This window comes from Nilaparvata lugens, chromosome 6 (assembly GCF_014356525.2).
Source record: "Nilaparvata lugens isolate BPH chromosome 6, ASM1435652v1, whole genome shotgun sequence".
Taxonomy (NCBI): domain Eukaryota; kingdom Metazoa; phylum Arthropoda; class Insecta; order Hemiptera; family Delphacidae; genus Nilaparvata; species Nilaparvata lugens.
The window spans coordinates 5,484,010-5,503,890 of record NC_052509.1 but is presented as its reverse complement, the minus strand read 5'-3'; the positions used below and the strand labels follow the sequence as shown (position 1 = coordinate 5,503,890).

Sequence of the window (19,881 nt, the reverse complement as noted above, 5' to 3'; positions counted from 1 at the left end):
CAACTTCATCCTATAACAACTTCGCTATAATAATAGCTGGCCGCTATGGTTTTGTATGAAATGAGCGCTGCTATCCAGAGATTGTCAGTTTGGTGTAAGGGTATTCCTAACCGGTAATTAGGAGGTACTGGGTTCGATTCCCGGCTGACAAATAATTTTTGTATAGTAGCGCTCATCGAATTTCCATCTAGCTGTTTTTTACCCTGTTGTCAATATTTGCAGTAGCAGAAGCCTTCAGGGTGATTTAATTGGGATTTTCGTTTAATAATAATTATGATGCATTTTCATAATGAGTGTATTTTTTAAAGAATTCAATTGGAAGTTAATGGGGTCAGTATTCCAGTGATGAGGGAAAATGATGGGAGATAAAACCTTAAGATTGCAGTAAATCAAACACCCAAATAATTAACTTTAATTAAATAATAGCCCACACTATATCCAAAAAAACATCACTTTTCTTAGTAAAAATAAGAGTAATTGATAGTGTCAACTCAGTTTTAATGAATTTTGGTCGTAGATCTTTCAGGATTTCAACAAGATGATATAGTAGTAAGAATTCATCGAAACTCTTGACTGTAGTTTGAATTCTCCGCCCATTGTGAGCGTGTCTTGTCTCGGCCAATGCTAGACTTCGACCTTGATAGAGTCACCAACCTGTTTGGTTGATAGATTGAAATTTAACTCTTCATATTTGACTATTTCCACAGTATATAGGCTATTCTACTGTTCAATGTCCAAGCTACTAGTTTACTTGAGATTGATAATGGTGTAAAAACGAAAACAAGTTTTTCATTAGTAGAATATTCTGTTTGTTTCATAGAATAGTATTGTTGTTATTGTTAATTGAATTCTGTATCAAATCTCTTCGTTCTATCAAATTGTTCGGACGTTATATGAATGTTCCCTTTATTGTCTGGCGTTGTGTGGTGGAGGGGGTAATTATACGGTGATGTGCATAGAATAATCGCCAGTTGCCGATTGACAGCCAATCGAACAGCTCACTTCTTGTAATGTCGATTTTTGCAAAGTGATCTATTGATTATTCATTGTGATTTATTACAAGTGTCATCTCGTCTCGTATCGTGATCTGGACCCAGGATCCTAGAAGCAAAGGAGGATTTGGACATGAAGGTAGGCCTATGTTATTGTGCACTTAGCCATTTAAATTGTTCAACTTGCTACCAGACGCCAGATGACCACCCAAAAGTTATCGATGTAATTATTGATACAGTCCACAAACCAGAGTGCTGTTTGTGCCATCCTCTGTGGAATTAAACATGGTCCTCCGGGCCAGATATGAACCAGCGACCTATGGATATACAGTCCACAAACTGTAATTCAAAAAACACAAACTGATAATCAGAAAACCTAGATATCAGAAAATATTGAATTGAAATTCACATTTTTTTCCTTTTGTGTTTGAATTATAAGTATATGTACTGGAATACACTTTATAATCTCTGCTTCATACATTGATTTGATATACATTTAATTTAATGTACTAGTTGGTATCCATGAGCTATAATGAATTCAAAAAAATAATTTAAAATAATTAATTATCTATTTACTTTTTAAAACATCTACTCACTCGCTTCTTCCTCCTTCATTTTTGGCTTCTCACTCTTGATGTCATCTGCGCCATCCGAGTCTTTGCCGCTGTTCTTCGGATCCAATCGCTGTTTTTTCTGAATCTTTTTCATTTTTGCTCTCTGGTTCTGGAACCACACCTGCAATCAAAAATAAATTTTTCAAATTGAAATCAGGTCTCGATTTCGAATTCACTTCAGTTGAATTATTAATGTACTGATTGAAATCATATACTATATAGAGGTACTCGAAGACTGAAGTCGTCCAAACGAAAATGGGTCCCTCAAGGCTACTGCATTGTTGCAGCCTTAAAACATTTTTTTCCATATACGTAAGTTACAGAGACTAGCAATAATTTTTCTAGAACCTGTCCTTTATCACTGGCCTTTATCACGTCTTCTCTTCTCCTTGGTCGATCTAGCTATTTTCATTCAGCTACTACATACATTTAGCTGTACATACCATACATACCATGATACATAATTATCATTTAAGTTACGTAAGTAGCATAACCTTTAGACTGTGTTTTCCAAATTAAGGTTTGAAGCAGTTTTGGGCAAATGCCTGTTGTTTTTACCTGAATTGTATTTGCATATGAATAAATAAATAAATAAATAAATAAATAAAGATACAGTTTTAGTATGTCATTAGTACAGTACATTAGTACAGTCATAGTATGAGAAATGAGTACAAAATAAGGCAATAAGAAAAGTGGGGAACTAATTAACAAGAGAGAGAGAGAGAGAGAGTGAGAGATTGGATTTCCTCATCTACGAAAATTGCATTATATTTATTATGCTGGCAACGTACAATATTTCATACAGAGAGAATGAGAGTGAGAGAGATAGAATATAGTGAAACTGAGGTTAGAGAGAGAGGGAGAGAGAGAGAGAGAGAGGAAGAGAGAGAAAGAGTGATAGAGAAAATAAATAGAAAGCAAGAGCGTAAGCAATAAAAAAAAGAGGGTATGAGAGAGATGAAGAGTATTATAAAGTGAAGAGAATGAGAGTGAGAGAGATAAAATAGAGTGTAACTGAGGTCAGAGAGAGAGAGAGTGAGAAAGGAAGAGAGAGGAAAAGTGATTAGAGAAAGAAAGAAAGAGGGTAAGAAATTTGAAGAGAGAGTATGAGAGAGAGGAAGAGTATTATAAAGAGAGAGAAATTAATGAGGGAGGAAGTTAAGTAAGAGAGATATTTCATATTTGATATATTTTACATAAGAAAGAGAAAATGAGAGAGAGGAAGCATTAATGTGTGTTAGAGATAGCGAGTGAGAAAGATCGATTGATTGAGTACTTTATTTATGTAGATTACAATACTGACCTATACACTTATATAACAGCTTATGATACAGCAAAATTATAGATGAATTTACATAATATAGACTAAGAAAATAATTATTAAACTGTATATGATATGAAAAAAGCAATTGCGAATAGCTATAAATAATATTGTTATGCATCTACATAAATTGGCGGAGCTTTGGACATATTCGGAGATTTGTCCATTCTTCGGAAGAATAATTATTCAAAATATCCTTCCCACTAACTCTGTACCAAAGAGAGAGAGAAAGAGTGATTAGAGAAAGAAAGAAAGCGGGTAAAACATTTCTAGAGAGAGGAAGATTATTATAAAGAGAGAGAGCGAGTGAAGGAGGGAGGTTAAGTGAGAGAGATATTTCATATCAATTTGATATATTTTACATCAGAAAGAGGAAATGAGAGTGAGAGAAAGAATGTTAGTGAGAGATAGCGTGTGAGAAAGAGGGAGGGAAACACACTGGAGAAGAGAAAGGTGAAAATTAGCAGGCGTAAAAACATTAAGTGAAGAAAAAAGGTCGTGTTTCAGGTTGAACCCAGCCATTAACCAACAAATAAGAGAGCTTAACCTCAGAGTCCAGATGGGTGGTTATTAAGTGTGTGCATTAGCCCCGAACAAAAGCCTGAATTAAAAGAGTAACTACCCGAGAATAAATTTGCGAGTCGTTTGTGCGAAGTCAGCAAAAAAGGGTTTTAAGGTGGCTGCAAGAGTAAAAGCAGAGGTCCATTCCAATTTGTATTCTGTGCTGGCTGTAGATGCCTCTCTTTTAGGGGGAAGAAAGTGGTCAAAATGGTGGATGGAGGGGAGAAATGGGGGACGTGTGTTGAACGCGTGCGTGAGTGAGGTTCGTAATCCTGAAAGGAAAACGGGAAAGTGATAAAGGAAAGTTATGAGAGTGTGTCTGAAATTATAAACAAATGTAACAACTAATACGATGCAGGACCAGTGAGTATAGATTGTAAACATTCTATACCCACTGTGTAGGACGCGAAATAATACTTACTAGTAGTTCTGTGAACAGTAGATCTCACGCAGTTCTCTCATCCACAAGTATCTGATGTCACCTGTTCTAGTTGATTCAGTTGAATCACAATTCACAGTTGAATTATAATTCACTCTTAAAAATTCACTCTTATTTGGTTTCTCCAAGATCAAAAACCTATGTTAATAAACTCAGTTCACGTTTGAATTTGTAACCCATATGATGATTTATCCAGTTTCGTGTTAATCTTTCCATCTGATAAAACTATTTCTCAACAACTATTTTTAAATATTATTTTAAAAAATCTTGTCTTGGGTTGTAATAAATTCCACTGTTTTGAGTAATAGAGTTAGATTTCAGTATTATTGAAGTCTATAGGTTAACATTTGGTGAAAAGGGAAATGCGCGTGTACGTGGCGCATAAGAGTCTGTACATAGCCTTACGAGCTCTTGACCTTTCACTCTCATCTTGAATCTGACTTTGATTCTTATTGAATCTTTTGAACTTCCACACTCATCTCTGCAGGATTCACATGGAAGGAAGCAGTTTGAATCTTATGTGAAGAATTGGTTTTGGTATAGTAGTTTTGGTGTATTTAGGTTACGAGTCTTTTTCCTACAGTCACCTGAGTAGTGAAGCAGGTTGTCTCATGCCACGAATTGTTTTATAGTTTCTGTATACTTAGCATATTTTGGTATATATTTTCATTTCAGTTCATTTATTCATAGACAATTGATACAACGCAGGTAAAACTACAGGCATTTGCCCAAAACTGCTTTAAACCTTAATTTGGAATACACAGTCTAGAGGTAATGTAAATGATAACTTAATTCACACACTATTTTCAGTCCAAAAAATGTATGTACTACAATAATTTTGGATTTATCAGATTAATTAATTCTAAAATACAAATCCAAACAAAAATCTTCCTTCACAATCACAAAAAAATATTAAAAATTTCACTAAATCCACAAATTATACTCATGTTGAAATTCTAACGTCAAAACATCTGACGAAATATATTTCGATATATTTTATATACTAGTGGTGTATTCCGTTACGAACGTCTATCTTCGACTCATTCGACTGTCACCTCAATAGTAAAGCAGGTTGTCTCATGTCACGAAACGATATATATATATATATATATAATATCTATATATATTGTGGTGCTCTTCCTGGGGAGTCACTCTCACCTCCAAGGATAGGACAACACCGTAGGGTGATGTAATGCTGTATTTAAATGCCTCACGTTGGGCCGGCAATCTTGTGTGGTTTTTTAACGGCTTCACACATGTAGAGTGAATCTTGTACTGAGTCAATGGTGTAGCGGCTATAAATTTTGTAATTGCGTGTGTGGACGCTGAGTGTACACCAGACTGATTGATTCACTACAAGATTCAATACAATTGTCGGAATCGCGGGAGGCCTAAACGCTCGCTCACCCTTGATTCTTCTAATGACAAATTGTATTGTGATGAAATTTTTATAAGTAGTGTAGCGATCGCTAAACACTGAATACGGATACCTAAAATTATTACCTGTGAAGATGAGCATACAAAATCATACAGGTCGAGCAAAAATCCCGATGTAGCTAATTTACGGGACTGCGTCTCTAATAAGTTCTGAAGGATTAAAATACGGTATTTGAACCCAATATCGTTCAGAATATACTTCGAGAACAGAGTCTTGTCGGGTTTTAAGCTCTATTGTAGGAATCTATATGATCTATGGCTGCCTCTGCTGTACAATTGATGAGTTCGCTCCAAATTCGAGGTAGGTAACAGATAAAAGCTGATATATGAGCAGGTAAGGACAAAGAATAAATATCTCGATCTGACCCCACTCGCTACATCCACTTAGACCTGTTCCAATATCCAGCTTGATTCAATTATTCCAATGATCGTATTCGATCGGTTCTTGATAATATAGAACGTATCAGACACAATAATTGACAGGCTTAAGAAATAATCGAACTCAGAAAGCGAATTAACAAAACTGAAATATATTACAATAAAATATGCAATCATACAGTGCAGATTCAGAATTTGATTTACAGGTTGATAATAATTCAGCATTAATAGAATAGTTAAAAATTTTCTTGTGCCTGCATGATACCATGCGTGATTCAACAGAATTTTACAATTGATAAAATTGAACAATTTTGAAAAAATAGTGAAAAAATGAATTATAAAATATTTTAAAATTGCTCGGGGTCGTGGTTCAGGCAGCGGAGGATAGTTAATCAACTACAAATTCTTATAAATTAAATATGAATAATTTTAGGCTCTTAATAACTAAAAGCGCTTGTCGGCGTGGCCAATAATTTAACGAAGAAAAATTTATGTTTTTCTGCACTGAAATATTTTCGAAGCGTAGATTGGGGCCCCTTATGACTTATAACTCACGTGAAATTCCTTGGTCGTCGTGGTTTTCTTCTTTAGATCAAAAAATCGTTTGATCGGCGGCAATCCAGGCTTCGGTTTCAGCACGTGGGGAATTTTAATTTAAATATCTCCTTCACCGAATTAATTAAGGGATAGTTACTTTAAGCTTTTAAATTTATCGATTGATGAAAACAGAAATTTATAAAGAACAAATAGATTGGCCTAAAATATCGGCTCACAAATAGAACATTTAAAATCGAACAAGAAATTTCACAAATAGGTCTTTGGTAACTATAAAAGATCTACACGGTAAGGATTTCAAAAGGGAAGTGCTGCTCTTTTCTCTAAGCTTTTAGGCTAGACCTTGCTTCTCGGAATCTCAATGTAATAATTTGCATAAAAATTTGCCATTGGTAGAACGCTTGTGACGTAAACATGACGTCAGTGGCAAGCAGTAGAATACAATTCCTTTAATTACAATAATAATTTAATTTATGTAATTCTTAAAACTGCTTAATCTTCTAGACATAGTTCCTCTCATACAATGTACACGTGCTAGTGTAACTGATAAGGCAGGGTTGGTGTCTGATAATAGATTAACATGTGTTGCTTTCAAACGATCACCGTCTTGGTGCTATTTCTATGCACTGTGATTGGTTTAGACCTACCAAAGAGATTTAATTACCATGTGGTTCAGTTGAATAAATTATTAATAAATTAATATTCTTGTACAATTTTTATTAGGTTTGAGATTATTATAATTAATTTCTGCCATTTTATCAATAATAGAATTTCATGCTATGACCTATTTAGTTACAATAAGACCTGACGCATAATACAATTTCTTAAATAATAAATAATTTCAACAATAATACATACATTTTATTTTTTATTTTGAAATTCTTGATCCTTTATTGATAGTTTTATAATTTTTAGGAATGATATTTTACCTTGCATGAGAACCGGTATGATATTTGACAATGCTTTGAATCAGTCAGCTGCGTTCGAACTGTTTTAAAAACATCTGATCGATAGTAAACAAATGTAACCTCAAAATCGGTGAGCGATTCGTAAATAATTTGTGCTTTATTCGCAAAATAATTATAATTTTATTGAATAATTTTCCTAGAAAAATATTCAGTACAGAACGGTACTCTTATCTAATATACAGTTATTGATAAGTAAGCTTTATCGCTCGGTCGCTAACTATTCCTTTAGCAAATTCTTTCATTTTAAAAGGTAATCACAATTTTTTCTCTCTTTTCATGAGATCTATTTGAAAGATTCATCACACAAAAGCCCCCAGGATATTTTAAATAGGTAATTGGGAGACGAGTCGAAACAATGACTATTTGAAAAATCCGATATTGTGATGAATACACTATTTCATCTCCTTACTTCTACGAAAACTCAACACTTAACACTAAAAACAATATATCGTGCACTTTTGGCTACGAAAAAATAAATAATTGATTGTTCTATCGATTCTGTATTTCAAGTTAGATTTACACATTTTTTCAAATAAACTTTGTTTATTTTCTTTCCTCCTATTCACTACTAACTTCATGTTATTTCTAATTTATAATTATTTTCCGTGGATACTATAATTCTTGTTTCTATTTTTCAGTTGTGCAGATGATACCAGGCGATTGTTTCGGTGATGATTGTAACATGAGGCGGATGGCTTGATTAGGTTGGTAATTTTTAAAGTTGTTTCGTAGTTTTATTTTCTTCTGTTATTAAAGTTGATAATAATTTCTTCATTTGAAGTGGATTGTTGTTTATTAGATGAGATGCGGCGAAGTTTAGGTTATGTTGATTATGATTAGGCTGCAGTAAAAAGATGCTAGTATGCAAGGATATGATTTTATGGGTAGCTGTGACTATGAAGAATTGGATAGCTGATGTACTTCACAAATGTAGCTTCCATTGATTAAAAGATTATTATTTCCTCAAGCCCCCATCTAAATTTGATTTCTCTATTGTTCCAAGTTTCCATTCCAATTTGCAACTATCCGTTTTATCAAACTTGGTTTAAAACGAATGTGCCGGTGGTGTAAATCAATTCTTACAAACGTATTTCCTCTTTGTCGGCCGGTAACATGCAGTTTGATCTTTTTAAACCTGACATGCCGGTGGTGTCTGTGTGTCTTTCCAAATGATATTTTCCTTTTTTGCATGGCGGTGTACAGTTTGTTTGATTTCAACCGGACATGACTGCGGTGTAGGTAGGTTCTTCTTGATATGGTTTTTCTCCTATCATGCATGCTTGTGTGTGGTCTTGACTTTATGCGGATTTTAATTGTTCTAATGTTGTTTTCTGATTGTTTTTGATGGATACTGATTTGATGTGTTGCAGGTGCTGTCCTTGGTGGATGGGAGATACGTGCGGTCGGCGGTCTGGGCTGCTCTTCCACTCGGCGGGCAATGTCCTTGGACTCCTGATGTCCAGCGCGCGGGGGTACGGGCTGTCCCTCTACCTGATGTATGTCGTCCTCGGCCTGGCGGGTGATGTCGGCTGGTCCCTCTCGGCGTTCTGCTTGGTGCGGCGCGACCTCAGTCTTGACATTCTTGGTAGGTTGGTCCTCCATACACGTGTCATGTTCACTTGCTTGTTTGACTTTCCCCCCGAGTGTGTCTGTCTTCGCATGCATGGGCTCGATCATTGGTCCAATATTGATTCTAATTGTCTGACTTTTCTCCTCGATTTGCTGTCCTAACATCCGGCTTCTTTCCGCTGCTTCCTTCAACTGTTGATCCAGTTTCTCAAAACCTTGTTCACTTGTTTTCCTCCACTGTTGGATTTCCTTCTTTAATTCTTCATTTGCTTGTTTGTTTTCTTTAATTATCTCTTCTCTTGCTTGTTTGACCTTAACCTCCTTTTCGAGTATGTTTATTTCCGCGTGCGTGGGCTCAGTCTCTGGTCCAATACTGATTTCCTTTGCATGACATTTCTCTTCACTCTGCCGTGTTAACATCCTGCTTTTCTCTACTGCTTCCTTCCACCTTTGTTCCGGTTTTTTAGAACCTTGTTTACCTGTTTTCCGCATCTGTCGGGCTTCTTCAATTAGTTCGTCAATTGCTTGTCTGTTTCCTTCATATGCGTTGTTTAATGCTTCCAGGATGATGCTCATCTCTAGCACAGGAAGGGTGGGTATGTGGTCCTCAGTCGGCGGCAATGGTTCTATGATATGAGATGCGGGCGTCCGGACCTCTGGAACGGCAATGCATGGGCGTTTAACCCGCGCGACATCCTCCTTCTCTGAAATCGCTGATGTGGCCTCCAGGATGCGGTGTGGTTCTTCCATAATTTATCGGATGATACAATGATGCGAGTGCAGTGAAACGATCGCAAATATGTGGGGTTATGTGCAAGATTACAAATGAATGACCACAAGTTGAAATAGTGTAAAAAATTCGTTGAAGTGAAGGAATACAAAAGTGTGCTTCAATAATATGTTCAGTGATGAAGTGAATCAAATTAGCAATATCGTTAACATAAAATGATAAACATAAAGGATACAATATGGATAATGCGATGACAAAGGTACGCCTCTTACAATTTATTATTATTATTATTATAAATATTTTACTCTTATAATTTCTTGCCGCAATTATATATAGGGCTAGTATTCTTTGCAAAATTTTATATAAAAGCAGCAATGTTCTGCTTGAATTATTCCGCAATATATCCGTGATTTAATTTTACTTCCCTCTTTATGTTTTAAAAACTTTTAAAAATGTAAATAACTTCAATCCTCTTTTCTGTAAATATTTATAAATTGTTTCAATATAGACCTAATATTCTTCAAATAATATGACCTTTCTTATGGTGTTTCTTAAACCTATGACTTATAGTATGACCAATTTTCGAATAACACGATAATAAAATTCTGAGTTCGATTCTTCTCTAAAAATTCATCAATCGATAATTTCTTTTCTGTTCAAAAATTGGGTATGGTACGTCTTGTTATTTTATATAACAGTGAACAGTCAATATTAAATTCGAAAAAATTCACAACCATGAATTTTTCAAAAATTTTCCCGTTGTCAGCGCTATAGTATACTGAGCAACTAAATAATCCTCGCAGTCGATTATCCACCTCTTCAATGCCTATCACTGTTGGCGCCAATCATGTGGTGCTCTTCCTGGGGGAGTCACTCTCACCTCCAAGGATAGGACAACACACGTAGGGTGATGTAATGCTGTATTTAAATGCCTCACGTTGGGCCGGCAAATCTTGTGGTGCGTTTTTTAACGGCTTCACACATGTAGAGTGAATCTTGTACTGAGTCAATGGTGTAGCGGCTATAAATTTTGTAATTGCGTGTGTGGACGCTGAGTGTACACCAGACTGATTGATTCACTACAAGATTCAATACAATTGTCGGAATCGCGGGAGGCCTAAACGCTCGCTCACCCTTGATTCTTCTAATGACAAATTGTATTGTGATGAAATTTTTATAAGTAGTGTAGCGATCGCTAAACACTGAATACGGATACCTTAAAATTATTACCTGTGAAGAATGAGCATACAAAATCATACAGGTCGAGCAAAAATCCCGATGTAGCTAATTTACGGGACTGCGTCTCTAATAAGTTCTGAAGGATTAAAATACGGTATTTGAACCCAATATCGTTCAGAATATACTTCGAGAACAGAGTCTTGTCGGGTTTTAAGCTCTATTGTAGGAATTTATATGATCTATGGCTGCCTCTGCTGTACAATTGATGAGTTCGCTCCAAATTCGAGGTAGGTAACAGATAAAAGCTGATATATGAGCAGGTAAGGACAAAGAATAAATATCTCGATCTGACCCCACTCGCTACATCCACTTAGACCTGTTCCAATATCCAGCTTGATTCAATTATTCCAATGATCGTATTCGATCGGTTCTTGATAATATAGAACGTATCAGACACAATAATTGACAGCTTAAGAAATAATCGAACTCAGAAAGCGAATTAACAAAACTGAAATATATTACAATAAAATATGCAATCATACAGTGCAGATTCAGAATTTGATTTACAGGTTGATAATAATTCAGCATTAATAGAATAGTTAAAAATTTTCTTGTGCCTGCATGATACCATGCGTGATTCAACAGAATTTTACAATTGATAAAATTGAACAATTTTGAAAAAATAGTGAAAAAATGAATTATAAAATATTTTAAAATTGCTCGGGGTCGTGGTTCAGGCAGCGGAGGATAGTTAATCAACTACAAATTCTTAGAATTAAATATGAATAAATTTAGGCTCTTAATAACTAAAAGCGCTTGTCGGCGTGGCCAATAATTTAACGAAGAAAAATTTATGTTTTTCTGCACTGAAATATTTTTTCGAAGCGTAGATTGGGGCCCCTTATGACTTATAACTCACGTGAAATTCCTTGGTCGTCGTGGTTTTCTTCTTTAGATCAAAAAAATCGTTTGATCGGCGGCAATCCAGGCTTCGGTTTCAGCACGTGGGGAATTTTAATTTAAATATCTCCTTCACCGAATTAATTAAGGGATAGTTTACTTTAAGCTTTTAAATTTATCGATTGATGAAAACAGAAATTTATAAATAACAAATAGATTGGCCTAAAATATCGGCTCACAAATAGAACATTTAAAAATCGAACAAGAAATTTTCACAAATAGGTCTTTGGTAACTATAAAAAGAGATCTACACGGTAAGGATTTCAAAAGGGAAGTGCTGCTCTTTTCTCTAAGCTTTTAGGCTAGACCTTGCTTCTCGGAATCTCAATGTAATAATTTGCATAAAAATTTGCCATTGGTAGAACGCTTGTGACGTAAACATGACGTCAGTGGCAAGCAGTAGAATACAATTCCTTTAATTACAATAATAATTTAATTTATGTAATTCTTAAAACTGCTTAATCTTCTAGACATAGTTCCTCTCATACAATGTACACGTGCTAGTGTAACTGATAAGGCAGGGTTGGTGTCTGATAATAGATTAACATGTGTTGCTTTCAAACGATCACCGTCTTGGTGCTATTTCTATGCACTGTGATTGGTTAGACCTACCAAAGAGATTTAATTACCATGTGGTTCAGTTGAATTAAATTATTAATAAATTAATATTCTTGTACAATTTTTATTAGGTTTGAGATTATTATAATTAATTTCTGCCATTTTATCAATAATAGAATTTCATGCTATGACCTATTTAGTTACAATAAGACCTGACACATAATACAATTTCTTAAATAATAAATAATTTCAACAATAATACATACATTTTATTTTTTATTTTGAAATTCTTGATCCTTTATTGATAGTTTTATAATTTTTAGGAATGATATTTTACCTTGCATGAGAACCGGTATGATATTTGACAATGCTTTGAATCAGTCAGCTGCGTTCGAACTGTTTTAAAAACATCTGATCGATAGTAAACAAATGTAACCTCAAAATCGTGAGCGATTCGTAAATAATTTGTGCTTTATTCGCAAAATAATTATAATTTTATTGAATAATTTTCCTAGAAAAATATTCAGTACAGAACGGTACTCTTATCTAATATACAGTTATTGATAAGTAAGTTTTATCGCTCGGTCGCTAACTATTCCCTTAGCAAATTCTTTCATTTTAAAAGGTAATCACAATTTTTTCTCTCTTTTCATGAGATCTATTTGAAAGATTCATCACAATATATATATATTAATTAATAATTTTGTCAGGTTGGCATTAAGTTGAGTTGACTTTGTTCGGTTGGCACCAAGTTGAAGATTGGAATGCATTTATCGCGGTAAAAATGATTGGGCACTGCTACTTCAATCAGAGCTACTCCTGGGAATATTATATTACTAGCTGTCAGGCTCGCTTCACTCGCCATATCCGTTTAGCCAGACGTTTAGTCTACATATGATAAAAATGCTCAAATGAAAAATGAAGGCAAGCGAAGCGAGCCTGCTGATCTCATTCTTGGACGATCCAGTCGGAGGTCCAGAGGGCGGAGCCCCCTGGCTAGACGGATATGGCGAGCGAAGCGAGCCTGACGGCTAGTTGTTTTATAGTTTCGGTATTCTATATTTTGGTTTATATTTTTGTACCTATTTCGATATATATTAAATACACAAGTTTAGGTGTATTTCGATTACGAACGTCTATCTTCGACTCATTCGAATGTCACCTCAATAGCAAAGCAGGTTGTCTCATGTCTATTTTCTCAGAAATCTCCAATCTGTAGAGATTTGAGTGAAATATTATTGATTTTAATCAGTTTTTAAATATCAAAATTCAAAATTTTTAGTTTAGTCATTAGTTTTGAAGTGGAAAGTGGACTTTTTGAAGTGAAAGTGAAATCTTAACCTTATTCTTTTTTGAAACTTTTATTTGTAAAAATTTGGGAGAAGACAGTTTTGGGCTATGCCTGTTGTCTTCTCCCAATCATATTATATTTATTATAATTATGATCTGTAATGTCAATGAAATAAATAAATAAATGTCACGAATTGGTTCACAGTTTTGGTATACTATATTTTGGTATTGTAAAGCTTTTCCTGGGGGAGTCACTCTCACCTCCGAGGATAAGTTGATACACATATAAAGAATCAGATGTGGAATGTAAATAGTCCCACGTCACTGGCCAAATCATGTAGTGCTGTATCTAAATGCCTCACGTTGGGCCGGCAAATCATGTGAAGCGTTTTTAACGACTTCACATATGTGAATCTTGTACTAATTCAACGGTGTTGAGGTTATAAATTTTGTAACTGCATGCGTGGACGCTGAGTGTACACCAGACTGATTGACTCACTACAAGATTCAATACAATTGTCGGAATCGCAGGAGGCCTAAACGCTTGCTCACCCTTGATTCTTCTTATGACAGATTGTATGGTGATGAAATTCTTATAAGTAGTGTAGCGATCGCTAAACACTGAATACGGATACCTTAAAATTATTACCTGTGAAGAATGAGCATATAAAATCATACAGGTCGAGCAAAAATCCCGATGTAGATAATTTACGGGACTGCGTCTCTAATAAGTTCTGAAGGATTAAAATACGGTACTTGGACCAAATATCGTTCAGAATATATTTCGAGAACAGAGTCTTGTCGGGTTTTAAGCTCTTTTGTAGGAATTATATGATCTCTGGCTGCATCTGCTGTACTGTTGATGTATTCGCTCCTAAGTCGAGGTTGGTAACAGATAAAAGCTGATATATGAGCAGGTAAGGACAAAGAACAAATATCTCGATCTGACCCCACTCACTACATCCACTTAGACCTGTTCCAATATCCAGCTTAATTCAATTATTTCAATGATCGTATTCGATCGGTTCTTGATGATATAGAACGTATCAGACACAATAATTGACAGGCTTAAGAAATAATCGAACTCAGAAAACGAATTAACAAAATTGAAATATATTGTAATAAAATATATGATCCCACAGTGCAGATTCAGAATATGATTTACAGATTGAAAGTGGTTTAACATTAACAAAAATGATTAGCAATTTTCTTGTACTTGCATGACACCATGCATGATTTGACAGAATTTTACAATTGATAAAATTTAACAGTTTTGAAAAAATAGTGAAAATGAATAAAAAATGTTTTTTAAAATTGTTCGGGTCGTGGTTCTGGCAGCGGAGGATAGTTAATCAACCACAAGTTCTTAGAAATTCTATATGAATAAATTCTAGGCTCTTAATAACTAAAAGCGCTTGTCGGCGTGGCCAATAATTTAACGAAGAAAATTTTATATCTTTCTGCACTGTAATATTTTTCGAAGCGTAGATTGGGGCCCCTTTAAAGTTATAACTCACGTGAAATTCCTTGGCGGTCGTGGTTTTCTTCTTTGGATCAAAATCGTTTGATCGGCGGTGGTCCAAGCTTCGGTCTCAGCACGTGGGGAATTTTAATTTAATATTTCCTTCACCAAATTAATTAAGGGATGATTTAACTTTAAACTTTTAATTTATCGATTGATGAACATAGATTTACGAATAACAAATAGAATAGCCTAAAATATAGGCTCACAAATAAAACATATAAAATCGAACGAAAATTTTTACGAATAGGTCTTGGTAACTATATCGAGATCTGAACGGTGAGGATTTCAAAAGGGAAGTGAAACGTCTTCTTCTAAGCTTCTTGGCTAGAACCTTTCTTCTGAGAATCTCGGTGTAATAAATTTGCATAAAAATTTGCCATTGGTGGAACGATTGTGACGTAGACATGACTCAGTGGCAAGCAATAGAATATAATTCCTTTAATCACGATAATAATTCAATTTATATAATTCTTAAAACTGCTTAATCTCCTAGACATAGTTCCTCTTATACAATGTACATGTGCTAGCATTTATGATAGGGCAGGTTTGTTGTCTGATAGCAGATTAACATATTATGTTGTTTTCAAACGATCACCTTTTTGGTGCTATTTCTATGCACTATGATTGGCTTAGACTTGCCAAAGAGGTTTAATCACCATGTGGTTCAGTTGAAATAATAATTAATAAATGAATATTCTTATACAATTTTTATTATGTTTGAGACTGTTATAATTAATTTCTGCCGTTCTTATCAATAATATAATGTTCATGCTATGACCTAGTTAGTTACGATAATACTTGACATTATAATATAATTTTTTAAGTAATAAATAATTTCAACAATAATACATACATTTTATTTTTTATTCGAAATTCTTGGTCCTTTATTGATAGTTTTTACTTTTTTAGAAATAAAATTATAGTTTGCATGAATCTGGCATGACATTTTAAAATTCGTTGAATCAGTCAGCTGTGTTTGGGCTGCTTTAAAACATCTGATCGGTAGTAATCAAAGCGTAACCTCAAAATTCAATGAGCAGTTCATAAATGGTTCGTGCTTTATTTGCAGAATAATTATAGTTTTATTAAATAATTTTCTAAAAAATATTCAGTACAGAACGGTACTCTTATCTAATGTACAGTTACTGATAAGGAAGCTTTATCGCTCGGTCGCTAACCGTTCCTTTAGCAAATTCATTCATTTTAAAAGGTAATCACAATTTTCCTCTCTTCTTATGAGGTCTGTTTAAAAAATTCATCACAGTATATATGTTATATACTAGTTTCGATGTATTACGAGTACCAAAATCTATCTTCGACTGTCACCTCAGTATAGTGATCGCTTGAAAGCACGTTGTCTCATGTGACGAATCATGTTTGGGTGCTCAGTACTGCTGCACTGCGCTGCACGTGTGCTTGCATGCATTCGAAGCGTGTAATGGCTGACTAATTTAATGGGACGAGGGAGGCTGACTGTCTGCCTCTTCTGTGTTCTGTGCACTCTGTGTTATGTAAACGAGGATGACCCCACTATACAGGCAAGGGGGCAGAGTGGAGTGAGTGAGAGCGAGGGAAATGAGAAGATGTGTTGAAGAGGATTGGAGGATGAATGGAGAAAGAAGAGAAAAGCAAATGAAGTTGGTTTTACTTGGTTCTTCAAAATTATTTCTTTAATATTTATGAATATTCCCTATTTTAGTTATAATTCATTTTTTTTGGACTCGAAATAGTGTGTGAATTACCTCTAGACTTAATTACCATAACCTCTAGACTGTGTGTATTTCAAATTAATGTTTAGAGCAATTTTGGGCAAATGTCTGTTGTTTTTACCTGGATTGTATTTGTATATGAATGAATAAATAAATAAATAATGTGAAATATTTCTTCTATGTCTGGTTTTGAAGCATCTAAATATGAAAATCTACTTTGTAAAAAACAAAATTTGAAAAATTTTGTGAAGTGAACAACAACAAGACTATGTTCAATATAAATATAAAGAAAATGAAAATCTCTGTAACCTTTTTTTGAAATATTTTATCACAACATGTTTGATATCACTTGAAAATGGCATAAATGTCCGAAACATTTTGTGATAAAATATTCCAAAAAAAGGGTACTGAGATTTTTATCTTCTTTAAATTTATATTACAAGTAGCCCTATACAGAAAAGAGATAAAAAAGACTATGTTCCTATTCCTATGTGTAACGTTTGGACTATGTGTAACCTTATCTGAATTCGGGAGAGGAATAGCACAAGGTTACATTAATTTTCCTCTCCCTAACATTTTGATGATCTACTTATTATATGTATGGATCAATAAAGAAGTGGAAGGAGAGGAGGTGGATGAGAAGAAGTGAGAGAAAGAGCTGGAAGGAACGAAAGAGGAGGAGAAAGCATGGGGTTAATGGTAAGGAAGAGAATAGATGTTGAGTGAGAAAACAGGAATAAGAAGAGATGGAGATGATTAGGAGGATGGAGGGGGAAAGGAGAAGAAGGATAAGATGAAGGGAAGGGGTAGCTGATAGAGAGAAATAGAATGGAAAAGAGGTAGAAGTGGAAGAAGAAGATGTTGATGATGGAGGTGGAGGAGGAGGAGGTTGTGATGAAGAGGGTAGGAGGTTGTGATGAAGAGGGTAGGAGGATGAGATGAAATAAGAAATGGAAATGGAATGAGAGAAGTTGGAAGATAAGGATAAATTGGAGGAAGAAGAAGTGGGGTGAGATTTCTAGTAGGAAAGAAAGAGGAGAAGGAAGCGGAGGAAAATGGCAAGAGAGAGAAGAGATGTTGAATGAGGAAACAAGAATAAGAACAGATGTAGATGATTAGGAGGATGGAGAAAGAAGAGAAAAGTAGCAGATAGGGAGGAAGAAGAGGAGGAAGGAGAGGAGGATAGGAGGGGAAGAAGGTGGAGGTATCGAAGAAGAGGAAGAAGAAGCTGAAGAAGAAGAAGAAGAAAAGAAGGTAGAGAACAAAGTTGATGAAGATAGAGAAAATGAAAAGATGGGAGGAAAGAGGGAGAAAAAGATACAAACAAAGGGATATAAGATTTGAGCAGAAATGAAAGTAGAATTCAAATAATACATGTAGATAGGCAAGTAGGGATGATAAAAAGTTTCCAGAGAACCTTCGCGGTGAAATGCTTCGAGAAGGCATCGAAGACGACTGATAGTAAATAGGAATCGGAGAAGAGGTTAAAAAAGGGAGATTCAAAAGAGGGTGTAAAAAATTTCAAAATGGAAAAAGCAGAAGTAGAATGGAATAGCATTGGAACTAGGAGGAAATTTTGATGAAATTAAATTGGGAGAATTTAATGAGAAAGGGGGTTTAGAACTGGGAGACAATGGAAAAGGTAGAGAAAATGTTGAAGATTATGAAGATGTAGAAAAAGAACCAATAATGAAAACACAATGAGGAGCTCTTGAAGAAGAGGATAGTGAAACCATAAACAATGTGAAAGGAAGGAAGAAGAGCTAGGAAAAAACAGGAAGTCGACAGAAAATAACAAAATACAATAAGAAGGTAGAAAATGATGACGAAAGAACGAAGTTGGGACGATGAAGTTGTGAGTCTGTGGAAAGGAAAGAAAAAAAAAAGACTAGTAGTTGAATGTAGAGAGGTTGGAGCACGAAAGAGATGTGAAAGGGAGAAAGACAGGCAGTAGGAGAAGAGGGATAAATTGAAGAAGAAGAAGATAGAGAGAAATTTGAAGAGGTAGAGGGCAGGAGAAAAAGGGAGAAGCAGGGAGAGTCCGATTTGAATAAAAGAAGGACAGGACAGAGAAGAGCACCTGCCTGGGCCCTTTGTCATTCGTTTATGAAAAAGGGAGTCAGAAATTATACGCCGCTAAAAGGGCGTACAAAACACTTGCCGACCCTACATTGCCCTTTTATATTACTCTTCTTCTTCATTCTATCCTTTTCTATATTCTTCTTCTTCATCTTTTCATTCTTCTTTATCATTTTCAGTATTTCTCTTAGTCTATACTGTTATTTATAATTTATTCAAATCATTACTTATATTAATACTTCTCTCTTATATTTCATCTATCCTTAATACATCGATCCTATCTTCAAGGTTCAGAAGCTAATTTTGAGGATAATAGGACGCAAACATCCACTCTTCCCTTCAGTACTACTATACACGGAGCTCAGCATCCTCAGCATCAGACAGATTTAAATTCACAGACTTCTAACATTCACCAGAAAGAACCCACAACTCTTCATGAAATTTAAATCACCCGCAAGGAACACGCAGAAGGAACATGGACTTGGCAATTCCCAGGATGACAACATCAGCTGCTCAGGGGTCAGGCACATATTTAGGACCAAAAATTTTCAATAAACCAATAGCCAATAGCTATTAAAGAAACAGTTCCAATCAATTCATTCAAATCGAAAAAAACTGGCTCCTGTCCAATAGAATCATTCATGGAGAACAATTAGTTCTATGCAAAATTTTCCATACTGTTTCATTCTCATTTTCTTCATTATAATGATTTTTTTCCCATTATTATAAATGTTTTTTATGTTAAATTTTTATAAAATTTCTACATCATAGGTTATCAATTTTCTTATTTAAATTTGTGCATAGAAATGTGGTTTTTATGAACTTCTAATGACTCGCAAAATGTATCTTTATTAGAATTTTTAACTTTTGGCATAAAATCTTAAACAATAGCAAAATTAGTGGCATCCCGACACATATTCATATATAGTGGGGGCCACATTTTCTTAGATCAGCAAATAATCAACCAATTGTATTAATACTTTGTAAATAATTGTACCTTATATGCTTTTTGTAATC

General features: G+C 34.8%; 1 protein-coding gene across 3 annotated transcripts in view; it reads right to left on the bottom strand.

The window, feature by feature from the left end:
* The window catches only part of LOC111046547 (LIM homeobox transcription factor 1-beta), a 103,072-nt gene that overhangs the window by 14,581 nt on the left and 68,610 nt on the right, over positions 1–19,881 (bottom strand). For all 3 annotated transcript variants that reach the window (XM_039429989.1, XM_039429988.1, XM_039429990.1), the window contains exon 5: positions 1,589–1,727. In XM_039429989.1, coding sequence (XP_039285923.1) covers positions 1,589–1,727 — 139 coding nt within the window. The remainder of the gene's footprint in view (positions 1–1,588; positions 1,728–19,881) is intronic.